The 22,666-nt window shown below is 28.2% G+C and overlaps 1 protein-coding gene across 1 annotated transcript in view; it reads left to right on the top strand.

Moving 5' to 3' along the window:
* Nucleotides 1-22,666, top strand: part of IleRS-m (Isoleucyl-tRNA synthetase, mitochondrial) — a 46,125-nt gene that overhangs the window by 16,840 nt on the left and 6,619 nt on the right. Inside the window, exons 11-18 of the mRNA XM_071178301.2 lie at nucleotides 582-818; nucleotides 2,017-2,177; nucleotides 3,848-3,950; nucleotides 5,712-5,802; nucleotides 9,502-9,607; nucleotides 11,387-11,489; nucleotides 12,532-12,657; nucleotides 20,582-20,710. Coding sequence (XP_071034402.2) covers nucleotides 582-818; nucleotides 2,017-2,177; nucleotides 3,848-3,950; nucleotides 5,712-5,802; nucleotides 9,502-9,607; nucleotides 11,387-11,489; nucleotides 12,532-12,657; nucleotides 20,582-20,710 — 1,056 coding nt within the window. The remainder of the gene's footprint in view (nucleotides 1-581; nucleotides 819-2,016; nucleotides 2,178-3,847; nucleotides 3,951-5,711; nucleotides 5,803-9,501; nucleotides 9,608-11,386; nucleotides 11,490-12,531; nucleotides 12,658-20,581; nucleotides 20,711-22,666) is intronic.

The following is a 22,666-nucleotide window of genomic DNA, read 5'->3' on the forward strand; positions in this document are numbered from 1 at the left end:
TGATACAACTTCAACATCTGCTTCTGCAAACATAATTTGAACTATTGCTGAATCTAAATCTGCTTGAGTTTACATCCCTCCCAATGTATTGACATGGTGTATTGCATGAAGTTAAATCAATATTCTTTTTTTTTCTAAAAAAATGAAACAATTATAACGCTTGGACATAAGATATATAATTGTGAAAGGAACAATGAGTAGATATATGAATGATTTCAGGAAAACGTTAGAGGCTTATTATTTAGTGAAAGATGTGACAATTTATATAACACAAGCTGCCATTTGCCATTTTTGTTTTGTTTCCTATAAGCAATAAATTAATAAAATAAAGGAAAATATTTTTTTTTTTAGAAAAAATTACCAAATGATAAATTTTAAAAGCATGCTATTATTAAGGAAAGATAAGTTTTGATGTCAGGGAGGTGATAATTTCTAAAAATTTCGGTAAGCAAAACATTAAACTATATTAATTGATAAAAAAAACAAGTTCAGTCTTGAAATTTTTTTATAGTGCCACCCATGGTTAAATATATTTCTTTCGACTAATTAGAAAATCAAAAGTATTTTTTTTTGTCTTTTAGGAATGCATTGTTGATGAAGAGGGATGTTATACCTCTGAAGCAGGCAAGGAATTTGATGGGAAATATGCATTAGATGATGGAAATGCATATATTTTGGAGAGGCTGAAAGATCAGATTGTCTATTCAGAGGAGTATGTTCATAGTTATCCGTACGACTGGCGAAGTAAAACACCTTTGATCATTCGAAGCAGTTATCAGTGGTTTATTGATGTACATCAGATTCGAGATAAAGCCATTGTAAGTATTTTTCAATGACTAATTTCATTAAACTTTAATTTTTCAACAGATGAATGCTGTTATATTATTTCAAAGACCATATCTATAAAGCAAAATGAATGGCTAGTAATTTGTTCACTTTAACTTATATTATGAATTTATTTCTTATTGTTTGATTGTTATTTGACTGGTATTAATTTGTTAAACCTAAAAAAAAGTGCTACCCTTCATTTGCTATCTGAAAACATTGATCAATAAATTTGAAATGGTTAGTTGTGAATATTTATAATTTTTGTTGTTCTTATTGTTTCATTTTATTTTATAACCGCCGTTGAACAGCTGACCCAATTTTGAGTTTACGGCTAACACTGTTCAACTCCATAGCCTTGTAGTTTTGAACCCAATCCAGAAGACAAGAGAACTACTGGATCAAGTATTAGGAGAAATTTGCCTTTGTGGAGGACTTTTTGATGAAACTAACCCGCATTTGTGTTACATGGAAAGGAAAACCTCCCACAGTTAGCCTGACTGCGAGGGGACTTCAACCCATTAGTCTTCCGGTGAGGATATTTTACGTCAGCACTGTGGTCAGTACAAGCCAGGTGCTGAATTTGAGTCTCAGCTATCGCTGGGACATTAATCCAGGTCACCTCATCGGGAGGCGAGCGTTCTTTGAGCGTCCCTGATCCACCAGGGCTCTGTGTCACCATGTCTTATACCATTTTCCAATACGAGCAAGCCTATTTAAGACAGAGGGGCTTCTTCTCGTTTTTCCAGTGTTGTTATTTATAGCCAAGAATTCCAACTTCTGCCACACATATACGTGACAGTATGGTTTACAGACAAGACTCATTCACACCCCATTCATCCATCCGCAGATCATAATTTTTACCTGAACCAGAGAACCAGTACCCCCAGGGGTATTGATTTTTTATCAGAATTCAGTGGACTTAGCAACCCCAAGATATTTAGCGGCACCAGACACCATTTTACATTCTTTGGCCATCGGGATTCGAACTTACAACCTTTCAGACCTGGGCCCAATGTTTTACCAGCCAGGCTATCTCAGCTCTATGATTTTATAACTAACAAACAATTTTTTTAGAATTGTATTCTTCCGCAAAGACAATGTAAGTTAAAATAATATAACTTCCAAAAAAATTTATAGTATTTTAAATTTCTTTTTTGCATATTTAATAATTTTTGTTTTATTTTCTAGTCATGTCTTCAGAATGTCAATGTTATTCCACCACATTTTAAAAAGAGTTTTCAAATCCAATTAGACACTGCCCCACAATGGTGTATTTCTCGTCAGAGATCTTGGGGAGTACCTTTTCCTGTATTTTATGATCCAATTCACCATAAACCTATTGTTCATAGGTATATTTCAAATCTTCTTATAACTTTAATATAGTTTTTTTTTCAAGCAATTGCTTGGTTATTTTTACAAAGTTACTTAAGTTCATAATTATTTGCATACTTTAATGAAATGTTTTTTTCTTATCTTGATGTGCAAAATAAAATGAATGTTGTATTGTCTTTGATGAGAAAGTTACACTGGCTGAGAGTGCATCCTTTTAACTAATAAGATCTTACATAACTTTCTGCTGCTTTTAGCACAACGAAACAGCATACTCATTTGATTATCAGCGCAAATTAATCTATGTTTCACTAACTTTTAGACCATAAATTACAACTACTAAGAATCAGTATATAGGAGGTCATGTCAATCTTTCTTCATTCAAAGGTGTTTCAACGGGTTTTATATTTAGTTTGTGGCAATATCAACCAAAATAATGATTTAATGATTTCCTTTAAACTTTTTCTTAATCAAATGAATCTTTTTCTAATTCACTGGTATCAGAATGCAGAGGTTCTAATGGACTAAAATAACATTGCATCTTTGAAAAAGAAAACAAGACTTTGTGCATTGGTTGTAATAATGGAACATCTGTTGTAAAGGGGATTGTACTAAAGAGGGTACATATATATTTGCATAATAATAACAAAAATATTGAAATATCTATGTTTACGACTTGACATTGGTTTAAAAAAGCTATCCTTTGAAGTTTAACTTTGCTATCGCATGCCTATAAAAGTAGACATTTTTTTAGTTAATTCTGTAATATTTTACAATACGAATAATAATTGCAAAAATAGAAGCTAATATAAAGAGCGAAACTTGAAATTATTTTGTTTTAAAGTCATTAAAAAAATAGTTAATATGCACTACGGGTATTGTATTTTGTAATCAAATTTTGCTTTAAAATTTTTTTTTCATTATAAGCAATGTAATTTTTAGTTTCAAAATCTGAAGTTTGAATGAAATCTGTTAAATAGCTACTAATAAATGAAAATTCGTGTTTACAATTTTTTGTTTAATTTTGATATTGATATTTATGCCCATAAAACTATTTAAAAAATTAAGCTGGAATTTAATGATCATCTAAAGCTGAAAAGTACAAAAAAGTAATTTGTTTTTACTCTTCCATGCATTTAAATTTTTTTTCATTAGTCAATTAAATATGTAGTAAAAATTAACAAATCATTAAAATTATTTTTAAGACAAGTTTTGTAAATGAGGAAATACATTTTTATTTGTATGAATGGTTCATAAGATGCGCTGAATTACGCAAAAAGTGAAAATAATCTTTATTTTTATTCAGTCAAATACTTTATCTGACCTCTAGACTAAATTATTGAGACAATATCTTCAGCATTGTGACTTCACTATATTTTGATAGTAAAAAAAATCAAATTAGTCAAAAAAGTTGGTGCAATTGTTAAAAAATGAAGTAAATATTTGTTATTTTGCTATCCATGGTTTTATATTTTAATTCCCCTTTTATCCTGTTCTTGAAGAAATTTATTGAATTTCTAGTATGTAGCATTATCTTTATTCATTATTGATTCTTTATCTTTATTAACTATTGTTAAAGAGAGAAATAAGTCTATGTTATTTTGCTTTCCCTAAACTTATATTTTAATTGTACTTTGAAAAATTTATTTCATTTCTTATGGAGAAATTTATTTTGGCTATTTTATTTCAGATTGTTGACTGAGCATTTGTGTTCATTAATAAAGTCTAATGGTATTCATTGTTGGTGGGAAATGGATTCCAAACAGTTGTTTCCTGCACATTTGAAAAAACAGGTATTCCTTTGTTTTGTATTGTTTACAGAAAAAATCGTGATTAAAATAGTATTAAAACATTAAATTTTTTTTCACTTATAACTAACTTAAATTGGTTGTAATTAAGATTAAAATATTTATTAATCTCAAATGAAACTTTGAAGGAGATAATTTCTTAAGGTGACATTTTACATTTTATATTTTTGAAATCTAGGCATTTAACTGAACAATTTTTTAAAAAAATTTCTGGAATAAGAGAAAAACTTATGAAGTTATGGCAATTTCAGTTTTGACCACGCCCCTTTTGTTTACCTTTTTTTGTCTGCAGGTAACTGTTAAAATTAGTTTCGTTTAAAATTAGTTTTAAATTAATTGAATATTTTGTTAATTTTTTTAAAAAAATTTAAAGTATATAATTATTAAACTAGTTCATTAGACAATATTTATAACCAATTATATTAAAAACAAGAAATATTTGTTCAGAAGTAAAATTTGCAATGAAAAAGTAGTAAAAGTCATTTTTCTCAAAATGTCTTTTTTGACAAATTTACAAATTTCAAACTGTTCCAGCGTAGTGAATTTTTATTCTATTGACCTGAGAGTTTAATGCTATTTATTTATGAATATTATTAACATTTTGTGGGAAAAGTTTTTTGAATTAAGTGAATAGTATTTTTTTTTATACATGATATTTTATATAGGTATGATGATTTTTTCTTAAAAATGTAGGTTTTTCACTGTTTTTTTAATGTTATTTGTTTCTATAATAAAAAATAAAAAAAGTACTCCCAACAATTTTTTCAACATTACCTAATATGTAGTATTTTAAAAGAATTTTGTCATTTTGACAAAATTTCAGACGCGAGAAGTAATATAAAAAAAAACATAAAAAATGCAAAAATTTAAATTTTTTAATTTCTTAAATTTTGAAATATTTTTTTGAATTTTGTATAAAAGTTGTTTTTTACAATATAAATGTATTCTGAAAATTTCAAGCAAATCCTTTGATAATTTCAAAAAAAAAAATTTGAAAGTCCTTTGTCGCCTTAAATATAGTTTATAATACTTCATATTTAATTTTATACTCAAATGTAGCATAAGATCATGGTGTCATATGATAGCTAACTCCTCATAGTTCTGTTTAACATATTGTTGTTTCTAATGATCCTTGGGCAAGCTAAGCTTTCTAGTCATTGACCTTTTGCGAATTAAGTCGAGAATTTGCGCCTTTTGTTTTATACTTATACTGTATACTTATACTAAAAATTACTTTTTTTTTCTATTAATCTTACTATTCTTTCTTATAGTTTAAAAAAAAACTTATGGATATATTTACAATATTTAAGTTCCATAATTGAAAAATATGATAATTTAAACTACCAGGAATTTTAGTAGAGAGTATCATTGCATCAGTTTATTATTTAATATTTTCATTTCAACTAAGTTTTCAAGATTCTGAATTCCATATGTATTTATATTTATAAATATTATCATTTAAATCAATATGAGTTTTAACAAGAAAAATTTATCTATCAATTTTTATTTTTATTTCAGCTGTGAATATTCAGGAGTTTTAATTCAAATATGCATTTCAAACTGTAAATTATATAATAATTTGAATTTTAACAAAAATTGTCTTTTCTGTCAATTTGTATTTTAATTTCAACTGAATATTCAATATTCTTAATTCCAGCATTTATTTCTAATTGTTAATTATATGATGATTTAAACCATTATGAATTTTAACTACTATTTTCTTTTCTATTTTTATTTCAATTTTAGCTGAATATTCAAGATGCTGATTACCAAAAGAGTTGTGACATAATGGATATCTGGTTTGATAGTGGCTTAAGTTGGAATTGTGCTCTTCCAGGTTAAACATTTGTATCTAGTAATTTTAAATAAGATTTTTGTTTACAAAATGATTAAGTTGACAAAAATTAACCAGATGTAAATAATCTGAAAAGTTGCAACTAATAAGATTCTTTTACTTTAGAAAAGTAAAAGAATTATTATTAAAGAAATTCCATATAAATGTCAAATTCCATGGTTATGGAATTCATTTATTTTAAAAAGGTAAAAAAAATACCATAGAATTTGGCATTTCTATGGAGCATGTGTTTATGATTAATATCCATGTCTAAAATATGTGAGCTTTATATACCTATGAAAGGGATTAATTTTTATTCTTAATATGTGATTTTGTATCATATAATTGAAGATCCAGGGGTTAAGCATGATAAATATATCACTTTGTTGCTTTAAATAATTATATAAAAAGCCACACATGTCTGTTGTAAAATCTCTAAACTTGAAAAATGTAGGAAATCGACTTTTATCCTCGATGTCTTGAGTTGGATGGATTTTAGATTTTTATGATTTTTGATTGAGACTTATATTTTCATGATTAAAAATAATAAGCCTTCAATTTTTTTATTGTAGAGGATTCTTATGATGGTTACTAAAATTATGAAAGTTATAAAGGTTATGAATAGGATTCCCACTAGAAATGAAAATTTAGTTGTTCATTAGGGCCACCTAGGTATCTATTTAGTGGTTCAAATATGCAATATAGAAGACTAACTTTAGAAAGAAATGGAATTTACAATTAAATAATTCATGTTATGGTACACATCAAAAATTATTAAGTACCATCTATAACACCCTCAAACTAATCAGGCTCATTACCTCATAATGATTGAAGATAAATAGTTTTTTTAAATAATTGAAAAAAAGCTGAAATTATATTAGTAGATAGATTCAGCATACCGATTAAAATGCTGAGGATTACAGATTAAAATGCCAAATAAAAAAATTTTAAAAAAAATAAGGAAAATAAAATAAGTAAATAACTAACAAAATATATTGAAAATTAATTCTCTAAAAATTATAAAATTTTAAATAAAGTTAATTCTAAAAGAACAAAAAAATATTGTTTTATTGTTGAGCAGTACGTGAGTGCACATCACAACATGAAAATTGGAAATTTCCTCGTTCAAATTGAAAAGTTTTTATATTATACAGTTTCAGTTATTCCATTTGAAAAATTTATAAAATAAAAATAATTAATTAATTTAGAGAAACATATTTGGGTCATTCTCCCTGAAAAGGTATAAATAGACTAAAAAAATGTCTTAAATTAAATTAATTAAAAAAGTGATAAAATTACATAAATGGCTTTATTTATTTTTGTTATATGTCCTTATAATAATGGTCAAGTTTTCTATTTTATTTTTTACAAGATTTAAAATATTTTAAATTCTGCCTTGTCCACGGAGGAGATGTAATAGTCAACGGAGGAGACATTTTATGTAATAAAATATAAAATGTCAACGAAGACTAATTCATTAATTATTGGGTACAACTGATATGAGTTTAGCATTAATAAGTAAATAATAAAATATTTCATTATTAGAGATAGATCTACTTCCGATTAATCATGCTGCTATGAAAGAAAACATCCATTTTTAACCTAGGTCTACAATTTTTTAAGTAACTCTTACTGAATATTAATAAATTAAAATTTTAAGACTATTGAAATAAAAATTCAGACTCCACATGAAAGTTGAGTGTTGAGGGTACTCTTTTATGAACATTTTATGCAAGTTAAACATACTGTCATCCAAATAACGTTTTTGTTTTTTCTCTTTTCTTCTTGTAATTGTTTTTTTCCCTGGGCACAAAGGGTTTGCTCTATCAATTTCTGGTAATTTAAGTACATTTAATCACGATTTTTCTGTTAAATCTTTTTCTGATACAGATTTTAAAGTTTCTTGCTCTTTTTTTTTTTTTTTTTTTTTTTTTTTTTTTTTTTTTTTTTTTTTACTTTCTTCAAACATTATATGGTTTTCTTTTAATTTCTGTTTAGCTTGTCTCATACTAAGTTTTTTTTCTGTTCCCTTCTCTTTTGCATTTGAAAATTTGATTGCTCTCTTTTCTTAAATTTTGATTTTGCCATTTTTTTCCTAAAATTTGAAGAGAAAAAAAATTTTAAACATCACAGAAATTATTTAGAAAAATTGCCAATATTTACTTCTCTGATAAGAAAAAGTTCTTAATTGATTTTCTTTAAAAATACAAACAAATTAACACATTTGTTCCATTTTAAAAAATATCAATTAAAAGAAAATAGTTTTTTAATTATTTAAATTGTATTATGGTTATCTAACACATTTTCTCTTCCATTGGCTGTGTCTTCTCCTCCGTGGACTTGTTATGTCCACGGAGGAGACAAGAACTAGTTCTTGAATTTTTCTGATTTTTAATTTTAAAGTTACAAAAATGGGGCAAAAATTCATCTATCAAAAATAAAATAATTTTCTCTTACCTTCTTTATGATGTCCACGGAGTATACGGTGAGAACTTTGCCAAACCCCAGTTGAGCACAACAATCCAAAACTGTCACCAAAGAGAACAAAAACAACTGATAGTTAACATTAGAAAATGGAATGGTAACCCCTACCAGCAGTTATCTCATAGGGATTTCGCATATGTTGCCCTTTATTGCATATTTACCGAACTATATTAATTGTCCATGGAGGGAGATTTTATTTTTGATGGTCATTGTTTACTAGTCGTTTTTGATTTGTTTACTAGTCATGTTTTCAAACAAATCAGTCGGTTTTGATTTATTTACTAGTCATTTATTTTATAAAAATAATTTTTTTTTTTAAATATTAAATAAAAAGTTACTATAAACATTTAACTAGGTAAAACTACAAAAATCATTAAAATAACATTTAAATTGTTTAACAGCCATTAAAAATTATTTTGTGTCACAGACGTAGGGACGTCCACGGAGGAGATTTTGAAGCTATGTTTATTAAAGAATAAGAATGAAATATTAAATATATTTAGCAGAAATGCATGATTTGTTAGTTAGAACTTTACGAAAAATTATGAAGAAAAATATTAAGAAATCTGCTGTATTTCCTAATATTTATCACTCAGGGACTTAAAAAATCACCTTTTTGTGAGAATGACCTATTTAGTTATGTCAAATAATGGGAATTCATTTTAAATGATCTACAAACACTTACTCTTTTAATTTTTTCATTTAAAAGCTACCTTTTTTAAATGGAAAAACTGAAAAGGCTGGTCCTATTTTTCATTACTATTTTGTAAATTCCAAACCTATTTCAAGGCGCAAAAATTTGTCACCCATGCGTGGGATTTTGGCAACATTAGTAGAACATTTGGCATCCGTTGTCGCCAACTGGCATGAACCTTAGGTTCTGAAGATTCTTAATAGGATGGAGGTTATGAAGATTATTATGGAGGATTACATGTTTATGATTATAAATTTCTTTGCATATAATAATAAACCTTTAAGCATCAAAAACGAAATAACTTATATTAAATAATAAAAGATAACTACTTAGATTTATTTATGAAATAAGCGTAAAAATTTTGTGCATTTTTTTGAAATAATTTTAATAGCTTCTATTTATAGAAATATTTAAAACTTTTCAAGCCATAAATTTTTCATTGAATTTAGAGCTAGCTTTTTTTCTGTAATATTTTATGTGAAATGACATTCATGATTAAATGCTAAAATGATGTTTTCTTCTAGATGCAAAAGTTTCTGATATTTGTATTGAGGGTATCGATCAAATGAGAGGCTGGTTTTATTCTTCTCTGATTACATCTGTTGCCTTAAGAGAAAAAGCACCTTATAAGTAAGATTAGTCACAATAAATTTAAAACTACTTTTAGAATCATATTTTCTATAAGCCAATCACTGGTCTAGTGGTTACTGTACTGGACTACAAGGCCAGTGGTTGGGAGTTCGAATCCCATCATGGGTGTGGATGTAACTTTCTCTCTCTGTCTTCTATGTCCCTTCTTCTGTGTGATTGTAACCAGCCCTATAAGCGGGTTTGTGGTTGCAGGACGTGGGAGACACGACTTCACCACCAAAGCATAGCCATGGATGCCCACTAGGTACCATAAGAGAATAGCAAATCAGGCATTTCTGAGGGCAATAGACCCAATCTATGAGAAATAGACCCAAGTGCTCGCCATTAAAAAATATATATATTTTCAATAATGCAAGTTTGAATTTATAGAAAATATATATTGTTGATATTTACACATTTTATACTATAGTTTGAAATAAATATTTTCTTATTTTTGTTTGCTGTACAAACGCAATTTACTTTAATTTATTGACTGGTTTAATCTTTTAGATTCAATTTTTAGAATCAATTTGAAGACAACATGACTTGCTAAATTATTTTATAGTAATTGTTTAAAAAAAAAGTTAGTCTTGGTAATTTTAACTTTTTTTTTTTTTACATTTACCAACTGCCTCAGAACTGTAATCTGTAAATCAAAAAAATATATGTATTGCTTTTATCTAAAAATTGTGTAATCTATATACCAAAGCAAATTATTGCTTTTGATCTGTCTGTCCAACCATGATGAGGTGATTGTATTCTGGCCTTCACTCTTAAAAGATTAATAAAGAGCAGGAATAAAAAAAATAAGAGAAAGAAAATCAATTTCCCATCAGCAGATGTCGAGCTCTTGGGTGTTGCTTCACCTCGGAGCCGTGCATCCCAACAAATGGCTCCTTTCCATGATTTTGTCTCTTACGCAAAGTAGGCAATGAGGACTCGTGAAAAAGCTAATTCAGTGAAGGTAGTTCGCCAGGCAGTCCTAGCCTGCCGCGAGTCTGCATTCCGCAACAGCCTTTTCAAGGGGCTTATCTGAAATGTAATGATCCGAAATATAATTGATGACAAAATGTTGAAAACTTTGTTAAATCCCGTTAACGAGAGGTATACATACATGTGGTTCTTCTTGCAGATTTGATTCTTTTGGTGTGGCCAATTTTCGCCATTTAGAATATTTGGAACTGAGTCGAAAATTGCTAATATTGCGATTCTTATTCATGCGATTCGTATTTTCACTATTTAAAAATCGTGTATCGCAATTCCTTATTCACGTGATTTAAAAACCCAATATCGCGATTAGTATTCACGCGTTTGTCATATCGAGGATCAATTTTCCTGTTTATAGGTGATTTAAAAACTAAGCATTGTGATTCGTATAAACGGGATCAAAAAATTATGCACCGTCATTCGTTTTTACGCGATATAAAAATTCAATATTGCATTCGTGTTTTTAATATACAATATCGCGATTCTTATTCAACGATTTTAAAATCCAATATCGCAATTCCTGTCAGAAGTTTTTTCTTTGCTATTAAGGTGTGATGTTTTTCATGAGTAGGTAATTTAATTATAAATGTTAGTTTAAAAAAATTATGTTAAATATGAGGCATGTATAGTATATAAATTGATATCGATTTTTTTCACATAAAATTTTCAAGGTTTTTCAATTCATGTCACAATCACCCCTGATTTACGTTGGTAAGTCTTTTTAATCACTGTTGTGTTGAACTGTAAAATCATTTAACGTGTAAAATTTCAAACAATTAATTTCTATTTCAGATCTATCATGTTCCATGGTTTCGTAACAGATAGCAATGGTCGTAAAATGTCAAAGTCTGAAGGAAATGTTGTCAGTCCAGATGACATTTTATCTGGAAATAAAGTAATTTTTTTCCATCATCTCATTTTCAAAACCCAATAATTAACCTAAATCATTGTATTACTTGTACTGTCACAGAATTTTCTCACTTAAAAGTTTTTTTTAAAACATTCTGTTCTTGAAACACAGAATGTATATATATAATCACAAACAAAACTAAAAAAAATATTTTGGTTTTGCTCATCATTGCAGGTTAAATCATCCACCATAAATACTTTTTTATACTTATACTTTTTTAACTGTCGTTTAACAGCCAACCCAATTTTGAGTTTACGACTTCTAATGTTCATCTCCGTAGCCTTGTAATTTTGAACCAATCCAGAGGACAAGGGAACTCCTGGATCAGTACTCCCAGAGGTATGATTTGTTATGGGAACATGGAGGACTTTGTGAGCTGACAGATTTAACGTGCATCAGTAACTGGGCCCACGACCTCTTGGATGGGGGCCCAGAGCCCTACCAACCTGGCTGTCCTGGACAGTCTTTCTTTCTTTAATTATTAGAAATATATCTTGGACTACGCAAAAATAATGAAAATATACAGGACCAGCACAATTGTTAACACCGTAAGGATTGAGAAATGTATTAGTACAACACTGCTTGGGGTTTCCCTATTATGGACTGGTTGTTCATGCGCATTTTGGCGAGTACTTTTATTTCAATAAATTATTTTCATTTTATATTTTTAATAATTATTGCAATCTAGTCAAGTCAGTCTAAAAATAGTAATTTTTTGCAATTTATTAATTTTCAGCTAAATTGGTGAGCTTTTCAAATTAGTTGCCAAATCAATAAACTATAATAAAAGATCTAAATTACGACCTATTTGAATGCAATTAGCATAAAATAGAGATAATTTAGATAAATAGAATTATTGGCTCAAATGCCCATGAACAGCCAGTCCATAATACCAAAGTGTCCCTGGTTGCCGTTAGTTTTGCCCCAATCATGATGTTCCAAATTAAAATATGTTATAAAATTCAAAATATTTAAATGATTTTCTCTTCTTCAATTTTATTTTTACTGTCAAAATTTATTTTTGTAGAAAAGTGGCATTCCTTCCTACGGAGTTGATGTTCTTCGATGGTGGATTGCAGCTCATGCCTGCCATTCTGAAAATACTCCTCTCAAACATCAAATACTAGAAGAATGCTCTCAAAGCATTGACAAAGTCAGTTATTCACTATATAATCACTTACAATTTGTTTCATTCATAGTTTTTAATATTTAGATTTTGCTTACTGTTCATCTTACTAACACGATTTGAGGTTTACGGTGCTTAGGTCATACATTAATATGTTATACTCTTCTTTACACCTTTCGAATATCATTTGGTTAAACATTCTTTTGGTTACTATTCTTTTAATTTTTAAGGAAATGCGATTCTCTTAATACTTCAGGTCAGAAAAACATTTTAGAAAGTTTTTATATTTCCCATTTATTAAAATTTGGATAGAATATTTTAAAAAAAGAAAAAGAGAAATTTCGAGAGAAACTTTTTGTTAAAAACTACATTATGTTTTAGTAAGCTTTAATAACAAATAAAAGCTAGTTTTTTTTAAATACTGTGACATTAGGTCACAGCCTAATTTATAAATATCCTGTTTTTTTTTTCTTAATCAATAGTACTAATTCTTTTTAATTTTGTAATACATTCTTTTATTTTCATCATCTTTCTTTAGCCCCTTAAGCGATAGCGCAATTTGGACATTCTCCCCCTAAAATTCCTTACCAGCTCCTTAAAAGAGCCCCTTTATTTCGAGAAGTTTCCACCCTTTTTTTCTGAGAATTCCACTGGTCGTCGGCTTCTTTCATCTCCGCGTGTTTGTTGTGTTTCTCAACCGTAACTTTTAACGCATAATCATTTTTTCATCTCAACTCGTGATTTTTAGGTAATTTAACTTTAACTTGCACAACATGCACTACAACTTCAATTTTAAGTTTTTGTATCTTATAAAAAGGAAGAGCGCGAAAGACGAAACAGCTTTCGATAATTTGATGTCATATAATTTTGCTGCTCTCCGCTTAACGGAGTTTTTAACGTTTTTGCTCCCACCTCCCTAAGGTGGAGAAGCTTTTTTCGAAGGATGGCCTCTCTGCGCCATCTTCTTTTGAGGTTGGGCTGTGTTCGCTGAAAATATCTCACCGATCGCCATGCTGTCCTTTTTCATGGTCTCTGATGAATTGCTTACTAAAGAATTTTCCTTTTCCTGACAAATTGGATTCATGCCCACTAAAGAATTTTCCTGACAAATTGGATTAATACCTGCTAAAGAATTTTCCTGATAAATCGGTTTTTAATGCCTACTAAAGAACTCTCCTGATAAAATCTCCAGTTTTTTTTTAAGGATGATCCGCTGACCAACTACCGTCAGGGATGGAAATCCCCCACAGTCCGTTTTCACTCCTGTTCCAGTCATCACTAGTTCCACATCCTTGGCATGAGCCATTCCTAAAATGATGTAGTGCCTCAACACAATGATTTGTCTAGTTTGTTGTTCCTCCAATAAAACAATAGTGATTTTTTTAAAAAAGAACTGGACTGATTCCTTTTTCACTAGCCAAAAAGTTTTTGCTTGTTTCATCCTAAACTCATCTCCGATCCAGGACTGGATATCTTTTTTATGGATAAAAAAAAGGTACGTGCTTTAAATATACTTGGTATCTTCTAGAACTGTTTTTGAAGAAGAAGAATTGCTATTTTTCTGGGTTAGCCAAACTTCGTAAAATGTACAACTAACTATGTTTCACCCGGCCATTATTAATTTTTAGTTTTTTTTTTATTTTTCTAAATGGTTATTCTTTTGCAACTTTTTCATTCTTTCTATACCCAACCTTAACAGGGCATCTGGTGCCGTTCCGCTTTTCGGTTGGTGTATATAGTTTTTAATTATATTTATTTTGACCAGGGAACGTGTATTATTTCAAATTAAAATTTTTACTATGAGTAATGTAAGATATTATTATTCAATGTTTAATACATTTAATTTCAATAAATTTTTTTAAGTTTGGAGTAGGAAATGAATTGTTTATTTCAATAGTTTTTGATATTAGCCAAATAAACAATAATAAATTATGCAATGTAATCAAATTTTTTTAATAGACTTTATGTTTTGATTAGTTAATTAATATCTTGTTTTGGTTATTTACTAATTTGTTTCATACAATAACCAAATAGATAATTTTTAAGTTGAGATAATAATAATAATTTTTTGTCATAATTTCTGTAATTGAATATTACAATTGTTTTATAATAGTGATTAAAAATAACGATTTTGATTAGGATGATTAATATAAATATTTTTGATTAAATAATAAGTAGTAATTGGATAAGGTTTGGTAAATAATTTTTCATATAACAATTTAAAAATAAGATTCCTTTTATTCTATAAAATTGATGTTTACATAAATTATTTGAAAAATATTTTTTTCACAGCAATTGGTTAAAATAATAAGTATTATTTAATATTTGGTAAATTTTATGTGAACTAAAAAAAAAAAAAAAAAAAAAAAATTTTTTTGCTTATTATGCTTTTGAATCAGGTCATGTTTAATAATTTAATTGATTATTTTGTTGAAAGGTTATTGAATTGATTTTTAATATGTATTGCCAATGTCTTACTCTCCTATATTTCTAAATTATTAGTGTTCTAATATATTATACTACAATTGATTGGTTTTTGAAAATGTTTGGGTATTTATTTGCACTTTGAAATAATTAATGACAATATTTTTTTTCTAATGGTTGATATTTCTTGTTTATGCAAGTATATCGTTATATGATTAATTTGTAGGGTTACCTAATTTTTTTAATTGTGTTTTTCTTGATATTTAAATTTATTATATTTAAGTTTATACATTATTTTCATGAGGTTATCAAAAGGTTACAATTAGTAATAATACCTGTGTAATTAATACTTTTATTATTTAAATATTTTTTCATTAGATGACCCCAATTCAAACCCGTAATACAACTTATTCTAATTCAATAATTATGCCTGATAATTTTAACAATATCACTTTCCCTAAGGTTTATCCTTATAGTTTAACAAATAATTTTTTTGACAATAATTTTTGTAATTAACTTATTGATATATGTGTGATGAGTGTTACTTGGGCATCGTTGTGTGTGATGCTGGTCATTACATATCCGTGGAACAGCGGGGTCTTGTAGCAGTTGTTATACAATATCAATGACTTTTGCATTTATAAAATTTATTTCTTCTAACTTTTTAATGTTTCTAATTTTACTAATGTGCTTTTAATTGAATGAGGTATTCAAAAATGAAAGGTTTTTTTTAATGATGGAGGATGAGCAGTTTAATTTTGGATTTTCTTGTGGTCATTTTTTATCATTTTTTCAAAAAAAAAATAATTCTCTTTCCAAATTTTTTATTATCTAATGTTCTCAAATTTGGCTCTCTCCCAATTTTTTTTATTATGTCATGTTCTCAATTTTAGTGAATCAATGTTTTGATGTAAGATTTGCCAAGCTTATATGTTTGAATGTGTTACGATTTTCTTACTGGAGTATCTGATAATTTAATATTTACTTGAATTATTACAAAAAAAAATTTAAATATTTGGGATAGTGAATTTCCTGAATCGTGTCTGGTAATACAGATGCCTCAATTATTATTTGGGATTAATTTATTAAACTAATTGGGAAAAATATGTCCCGATTGCTCTGGGTAATACCTGAGCTCAACGATTTTTGCTGGTAAATTAAACCAGAAATTTTTTTCTTTTACTTTTCCCTGGCCATAAGAGAGCCAGACGTTAATTATTAATTTTAGTTTCCTGATCAAAAATGAATCAGAAGGTATTCCTGGTCAAAGAAACCAGAAGATCAATTATGATACCCTGGTCAAAGAACCGGATGATATATATGACATATATATATATAATAATAATTTTAAATAAAATAAATTCTAAAAAAAAAAAAAAATGATTCGAGTCAATTATTAGATAATTGAATTGTTTTGATGCTCTTTGAGGAAAATCTTTTGCGTAACCATTGAATATCCATATGTTAATAATTACTAATGTACATAACTTTCACAATGTTACCTTCACTGTTAATGTTAAACTAATAATTAAATGTCTTTTGAGGTTAAACATTTTTTTGCTTTGTTTGAGAACATTCTTTCATTTGTGTTGTAATAATATGAAATAATCATCAAAATCTTTCATAATCAATAATACATTGATTAAGTAATCACTAATTTTATAAATGAACAAATGATACAACGTTGTTCATGTCTAACTGATTGCAATTTTTTTAACAAATATTTCATGTTAATATTTGTATTTTTTAAATTACGTAAACACATAATTGTAATTAATTAATGACGTCTGATTTTCGAATGCCAATTTTTTTGTTTTTCGACCTTGTAGTTCTGTACAGTATTTTTTTTCCTTTTCTAGTATGTCATAAGTCACTCTTATTACATACAAATTTTTTTGGATTTTTTGCAGAGTGTGAATTCTCTTTGCATAATGATGTATAAAAGTACACCTCATTGTACATCTCAAGGTGTCACAACGTTTGTTATGATTTTTTATTGTTTTGTGTTATGTTGTTTTATACAAATTGTTGATGCTGAATTTGTTAATTGTATATTGTTCAGCAATTTTTGTTAGGTAATGCTTTTTGTAAGCAATGTGTCAAGGCCTTGTTTTGTGTTTGTTTTGTTTTTAGCAGTTTTTTTTGGTCAAAGTTCTGTGAGTCAATTTGTTGTTTTTAAGTGTTAAAATTCCTTGCAGTTTTTGTTAAGTTTAATGTTTTGCCTAGGCTTTTCCTGTTACAACTAGTAAATTTAATTGCAATTTTTTTTAAATTTTTTTTCAAGTCTAAAATTAATAATGTTAATGCACTTATTGCTCTCACTAATGACTTTGATTTGTTTCAGGTATACAGTTTGATGTGTACTAATTTTTTTGTCGTTTTAACTCGGATTACTACTTATCAATCTTGTTTGATTGGTTTCAATTTTTTTTCTCAAAATTCACTTAATGGATTGATGTACAAAATGTTGTACAAAGTTTTTTTTTTCGTTTAAGCTCGGAGTATTGTCAGTCTACAATGGTAGCCTGATTTTTTTTCGTTTGTTTGCAATTTCTCAATTTTTTTTGTTTATACTAATTTCCAGCAAACAAATCAATTTCTTTTCAATTCCTTCTTACAAGGAATAATTTGAGTTAATGTCCTTTACCTCAAAACATTTGCTTTTCCACTATTACTAAGTGAGGTTTTCTTTTTGAATAATCAATTATCCATTTTACCTCCTTAATGTTATTTTATTTGAGGAAGATTTTCTCAGTCTACTTCATGTAGCCTGAATTTTTTAGACGGGTGTTATTGCACTTATAGGCATTCACATGCATCAAGGCATAGGTTGTTCAAGTTTAATTTATAGTACATGTGTTGACGATTCATTGTCAAAATGTTTGTTTTCATGTAGCAAACAATTAAGATGGTTTTGTGTTTTTTTTCGTCCATTTATCAAACAATTAACATTGTTTGGCCATCTCACTAATCAAGATGCAGCCATGTAAAGCTGCTTATATGTATGTGTTGTTATGTGTTACTAATTCTTTGTATGTCTTATGTTTGAGGCACAGCTTTTCTCATTTCAGACTCTTACTATCAAAAGTTTTGATATAGATTGTTATGTAAACATCTGACTATTTGTAAGTGGAGTAGTGGTGAACTGGAGTTGCAGGCTGTTAGAACTTAATTTCATTTATAAATTTTTTTGGATTAATATTTTTTTGGCAAAAACAAAAAAAAAAATTTTCTTCAAAAATTTTTTTCTGCAGTGGGGGGTATAATGTGACATTAGGTCACAGCCTAATTTATAAATATCCTGTTTTTTTTTTTCTTAATCAATAATACTAATTCTTTTTAATTTTGTAATACATTCTTTTATTTTCATCATCTTTCTTTAGCCCCTTAAGCGATAGCGCAATTTGGACATTCTCCCCCTAAAATTCCTTACCAGCTCCTTAAAAGAGCCCCTTTATTTCGAGAAGTTTCCACCCTTTTTTTCTGAGAATTCCACTGGTCGTCGGCTTCTTTCATCTCCGCGTGTTTGTTGTGTTTCTCAACCGTAACTTTTAACGCATAATCATTTTTTCATCTCAACTCGTGATTTTTAGGTAATTTAACTTTAACTTGCACAACATGCACTACAACTTCAATTTTAAGTTTTTGTATCTTATAAAAAGGAAGAGCGCGAAAGACGAAACAGCTTTCGATAATTTGATGTCATATAATTTTGCTGCTCTCCGCTTAACGGAGTTTTTAACGTTTTTGCTCCCACCTCCCTAAGGTGGAGAAGCTTTTTTCGAAGGATGGCCTCTCTGCGCCATCTTCTTTTGAGGTTGGGCTGTGTTCGCTGAAAATATCTCACCGATCGCCATGCTGTCCTTTTTCATGGTCTCTGATGAATTGCTTACTAAAGAATTTTCCTTTTCCTGACAAATTGGATTCATGCCCACTAAAGAATTTTCCTGACAAATTGGATTAATACCTGCTAAAGAATTTTCCTGATAAATCGGTTTTTAATGCCTACTAAAGAACTCTCCTGATAAAATCTCCAGTTTTTTTTTAAGGATGATCCGCTGACCAACTACCGTCAGGGATGGAAATCCCCCACAGTCCGTTTTCACTCCTGTTCCAGTCATCACTAGTTCCACATCCTTGGCATGAGCCATTCCTAAAATGATGTAGTGCCTCAACACAATGATTTGTCTAGTTTGTTGTTCCTCCAATAAAACAATAGTGATTTTTTTAAAAAAGAACTGGACTGATTCCTTTTTCACTAGCCAAAAAGTTTTTGCTTGTTTCATCCTAAACTCATCTCCGATCCAGGACTGGATATCTTTTTTATGGATAAAAAAAAGGTACGTGCTTTAAATATACTTGGTATCTTCTAGAACTGTTTTTGAAGAAGAAGAATTGCTATTTTTCTGGGTTAGCCAAACTTCGTAAAATGTACAACTAACTATGTTTCACCCGGCCATTATTAATTTTTAGTTTTTTTTTTATTTTTCTAAATGGTTATTCTTTTGCAACTTTTTCATTCTTTCTATACCCAACCTTAACAGGCCAAATACTTTGCTTTGGTTTTTTTAAAGTAATAAAGTTTCATAGGCTATATTGAAGTTCTAGAACAAAATGATTTATTGAGCGTGGAATTTTTTTTTTTTTTTAACTTTCAATTTTCTACAACTCTCTTTAAGTGTTAATTGCTTTGATGTTGGCATTATCACTGAAATTTAAATGTAACCCCAAAGAATCATAAAGATAATTGAAAATGTGCAAACTTCTAATATGTTAAAAATATGAATTTACTTGTTTCTAAACTTCCATTAAATTCGAATTTTACTTTTTACTGTTGTAATTTTCTAGCTATGGCTTTTCTTTTACTTCGATTCTTCTCCTGTCTGTTTGTTATACAAACAGTAAAACACTTGGGAAAAAATATGTATATTATAAAAAAATATCTGTTTTTATTTATTTATTTTTTTATTACCCAAGGTTTTGTGGCCCACTGTATTAAGCATTACTATTACATTTTATCAGAGCTTGAATTGATAATTGAAGCAGTCAATGTTAAAAGGGGGTATGTTACAAATCTGCACTTTTGAGAAAAACCAAAGAAGACTGTGTCAGTTGTGGAAAGATTGTTTTAATTGTTTTCAAATTGTTGGATTATCTTTAGGCAGTCTAGAAAATTACCTGGTATTTGATATTAAGAATTTTTTTACAAAGTTTTTTGGGTTTTTCTCAAAAGTGCAGATTTGTAACATACCACCTTTCAACTCTGACCTCTTCAATTGCAGAAAAGACGCTTGTTAAGAGAGTCCTTTGTAAGTGAAACAAGTGGCATTTGTGTTACTGGACAAAGAAAACTACAAAAACATGCTATTAAAATTAAAGTTTTTTAAATAGAAATAATTCCTTTTAAACATAATATTGTTCTCTGTAAAAATTATGTCTTTTTTATGTAAACATGTTCATTAGCTTTTCTTTATCTTATAAAAAAAAGTTTAATAGATAAATAAGGTTATGTATTTTATTTTTTCAGATGAGAAATGTATTGAAGTTCCTATTAGGTAGCTTATCTAATTTTGAATCTGAATATGTCACAGATGTTTCAAAGTTCAGAGCCTTAGATCTGTACATGTTGCACAAAACGTTACAATTTTCTCAGAAAGTAAGTCTGTTAATAAAATTTCATTTGCATGCTTTCAGCTTTCTTTTTTGTTCAGATTCTTCTAACTAAGATGAAGTTAATTTGAAGTGGATTTGAATACATGAAAATTGTTCCAAAATCTTTTAATTTCTATTTTATTATTAAAACATTAAACATTTTCTTTTAAAAGTTTTCTATTTCTACTTAGCTTTTTTTTTTTTTTCTTTTCTTTTGTCAGTAATTCATTTCAGTAAAATTTCCTAATATTTTTTTCAGTAAAATTTCCTTCTTTTCAGTAATTTGTTGCTTTATTATAAATCTAAATTTAAGTATTGTAAAATTACTAAGTAAGTGTACAAGATTAATCACTGAAGTTTGTAAAGGAGATAATGTGCACTTATCTTATATGTCTTAATTTTTTTATTTTTTATTAAGAAGTTCTTGTAGTATTTTTTCTGGCTCTTAATTTTTTCAGACAGGTCTACTGGCTATTAAAATAGCGACTGCTGAAAAAGAATAATGTTGAGGTTGAAAAGTTTTAAAAAACATGTTTTTTCTTTTTTCCTTTACATTTTCAGTACCAACCACTTAATATTTGTTATTTACACTGTAAGAAAATGTTTTGAAATACAGTTATTAGCTTATAATTAACTAATTTTTATATTTAACATTATTAGTTTACAGCATATCTAATTAAAATAAATGAATTATTTTAATTATATAAATTATTTTGAAATCAGCCAATGATGACACTTTATCTATAGCTGCCAACATGGATAGGAACAAATCCAGTAAATTTTACAAAATAAAATAAACTTCATGATAATTGTTGCATAATGTACTGAATATTTTATACATAGGGAATTTTAGGGATTTTTAAAATTATCAAAATAGGAAAACTGCAATATTATACAGTTATGATTAACATTACATGAACTTCAAATGTTATACATAATGTTTACTCATAACTTTGAATAGTAATAGGCATTTAATACATCAAAGATAGTTAAAATATTTTTAATTCATTTAAAAAAGGAATTCTGAATAAAAATAGACAGAAAAGTTTAGAACAAAAAAAGCTTTAAACTGATTTCTATAAATGAGGCTTGCTTCATTATGTATTAATAATACTTATTTAAATATTCAAACTAGAAATAATCTGAGCAAAAATTCTATTTCAATAGGGATTTTTTTTAGAAAACATACTGAATTTTAGGGAATTTTATAAAATGTACAAAAACCAGAATTTTTATTAAACCAGTAGAACAGGAGAAACTGGCAAGATCCAGTAGAGTTGGCAGCTGTGCCCTATCATATAGCAGCAATTCACTTGTACAAAATTGGGAAAGGAATTGGTCTGGTCACATGATCTAATTTAAAAGCAACACAACCAGACATTTTTCTACCCGTAATCCAGTGACGAAAGCGTTACAAACAGGCTTGGTGTGGTCATTGTCTGGGAAGAAGAATAGGTGGTGCTCAAAAACATTCGCATATTTTTCGGAAGAACATTTTCTCTTAGAGAAGGCAACATTGAATTCGTTAATGTAATTATAATATAAGCCTGGTGGAATAAAGGATTGCCACTCAAATCTGGAAAAAAAATTCCCTGTGTTTTCCCTGTATGTATTAAACACAATATATTACGAGGAAACACAACATATACTGTGCTCTTGTGTGAACTATATTGGGCTAACTATATTTATTAGCTTTAATTGTTGGAAATAGTTTGAGAGAAAAAAAGGAACAGCTGAACAGACTTAAATAATGCTATAGTAAATTAAATAGTTTAGTATAGATGAAAAATCATCCTTAAATATCCCATAGATTGCACTTTCAGTGGTCACCATTTTTTTAAGAGACGAAAATAAGAAACAAAATTCCCTGCATTTTCCTTTTCCCTGTTTTTTCCTATTCTCCCTGTAGAGTGGCAACCCTTGATTAGCATAATCAGCTTGATAATATTACTGCACACAC

The sequence above is a fragment of the Parasteatoda tepidariorum genome, chromosome 6 (genome assembly GCF_982258835.1).
Source record: "Parasteatoda tepidariorum strain Cologne lab strain chromosome 6, Ptep-v5.0, whole genome shotgun sequence".
NCBI classification, from domain to species: Eukaryota; Metazoa; Arthropoda; class Arachnida; order Araneae; family Theridiidae; genus Parasteatoda; species Parasteatoda tepidariorum.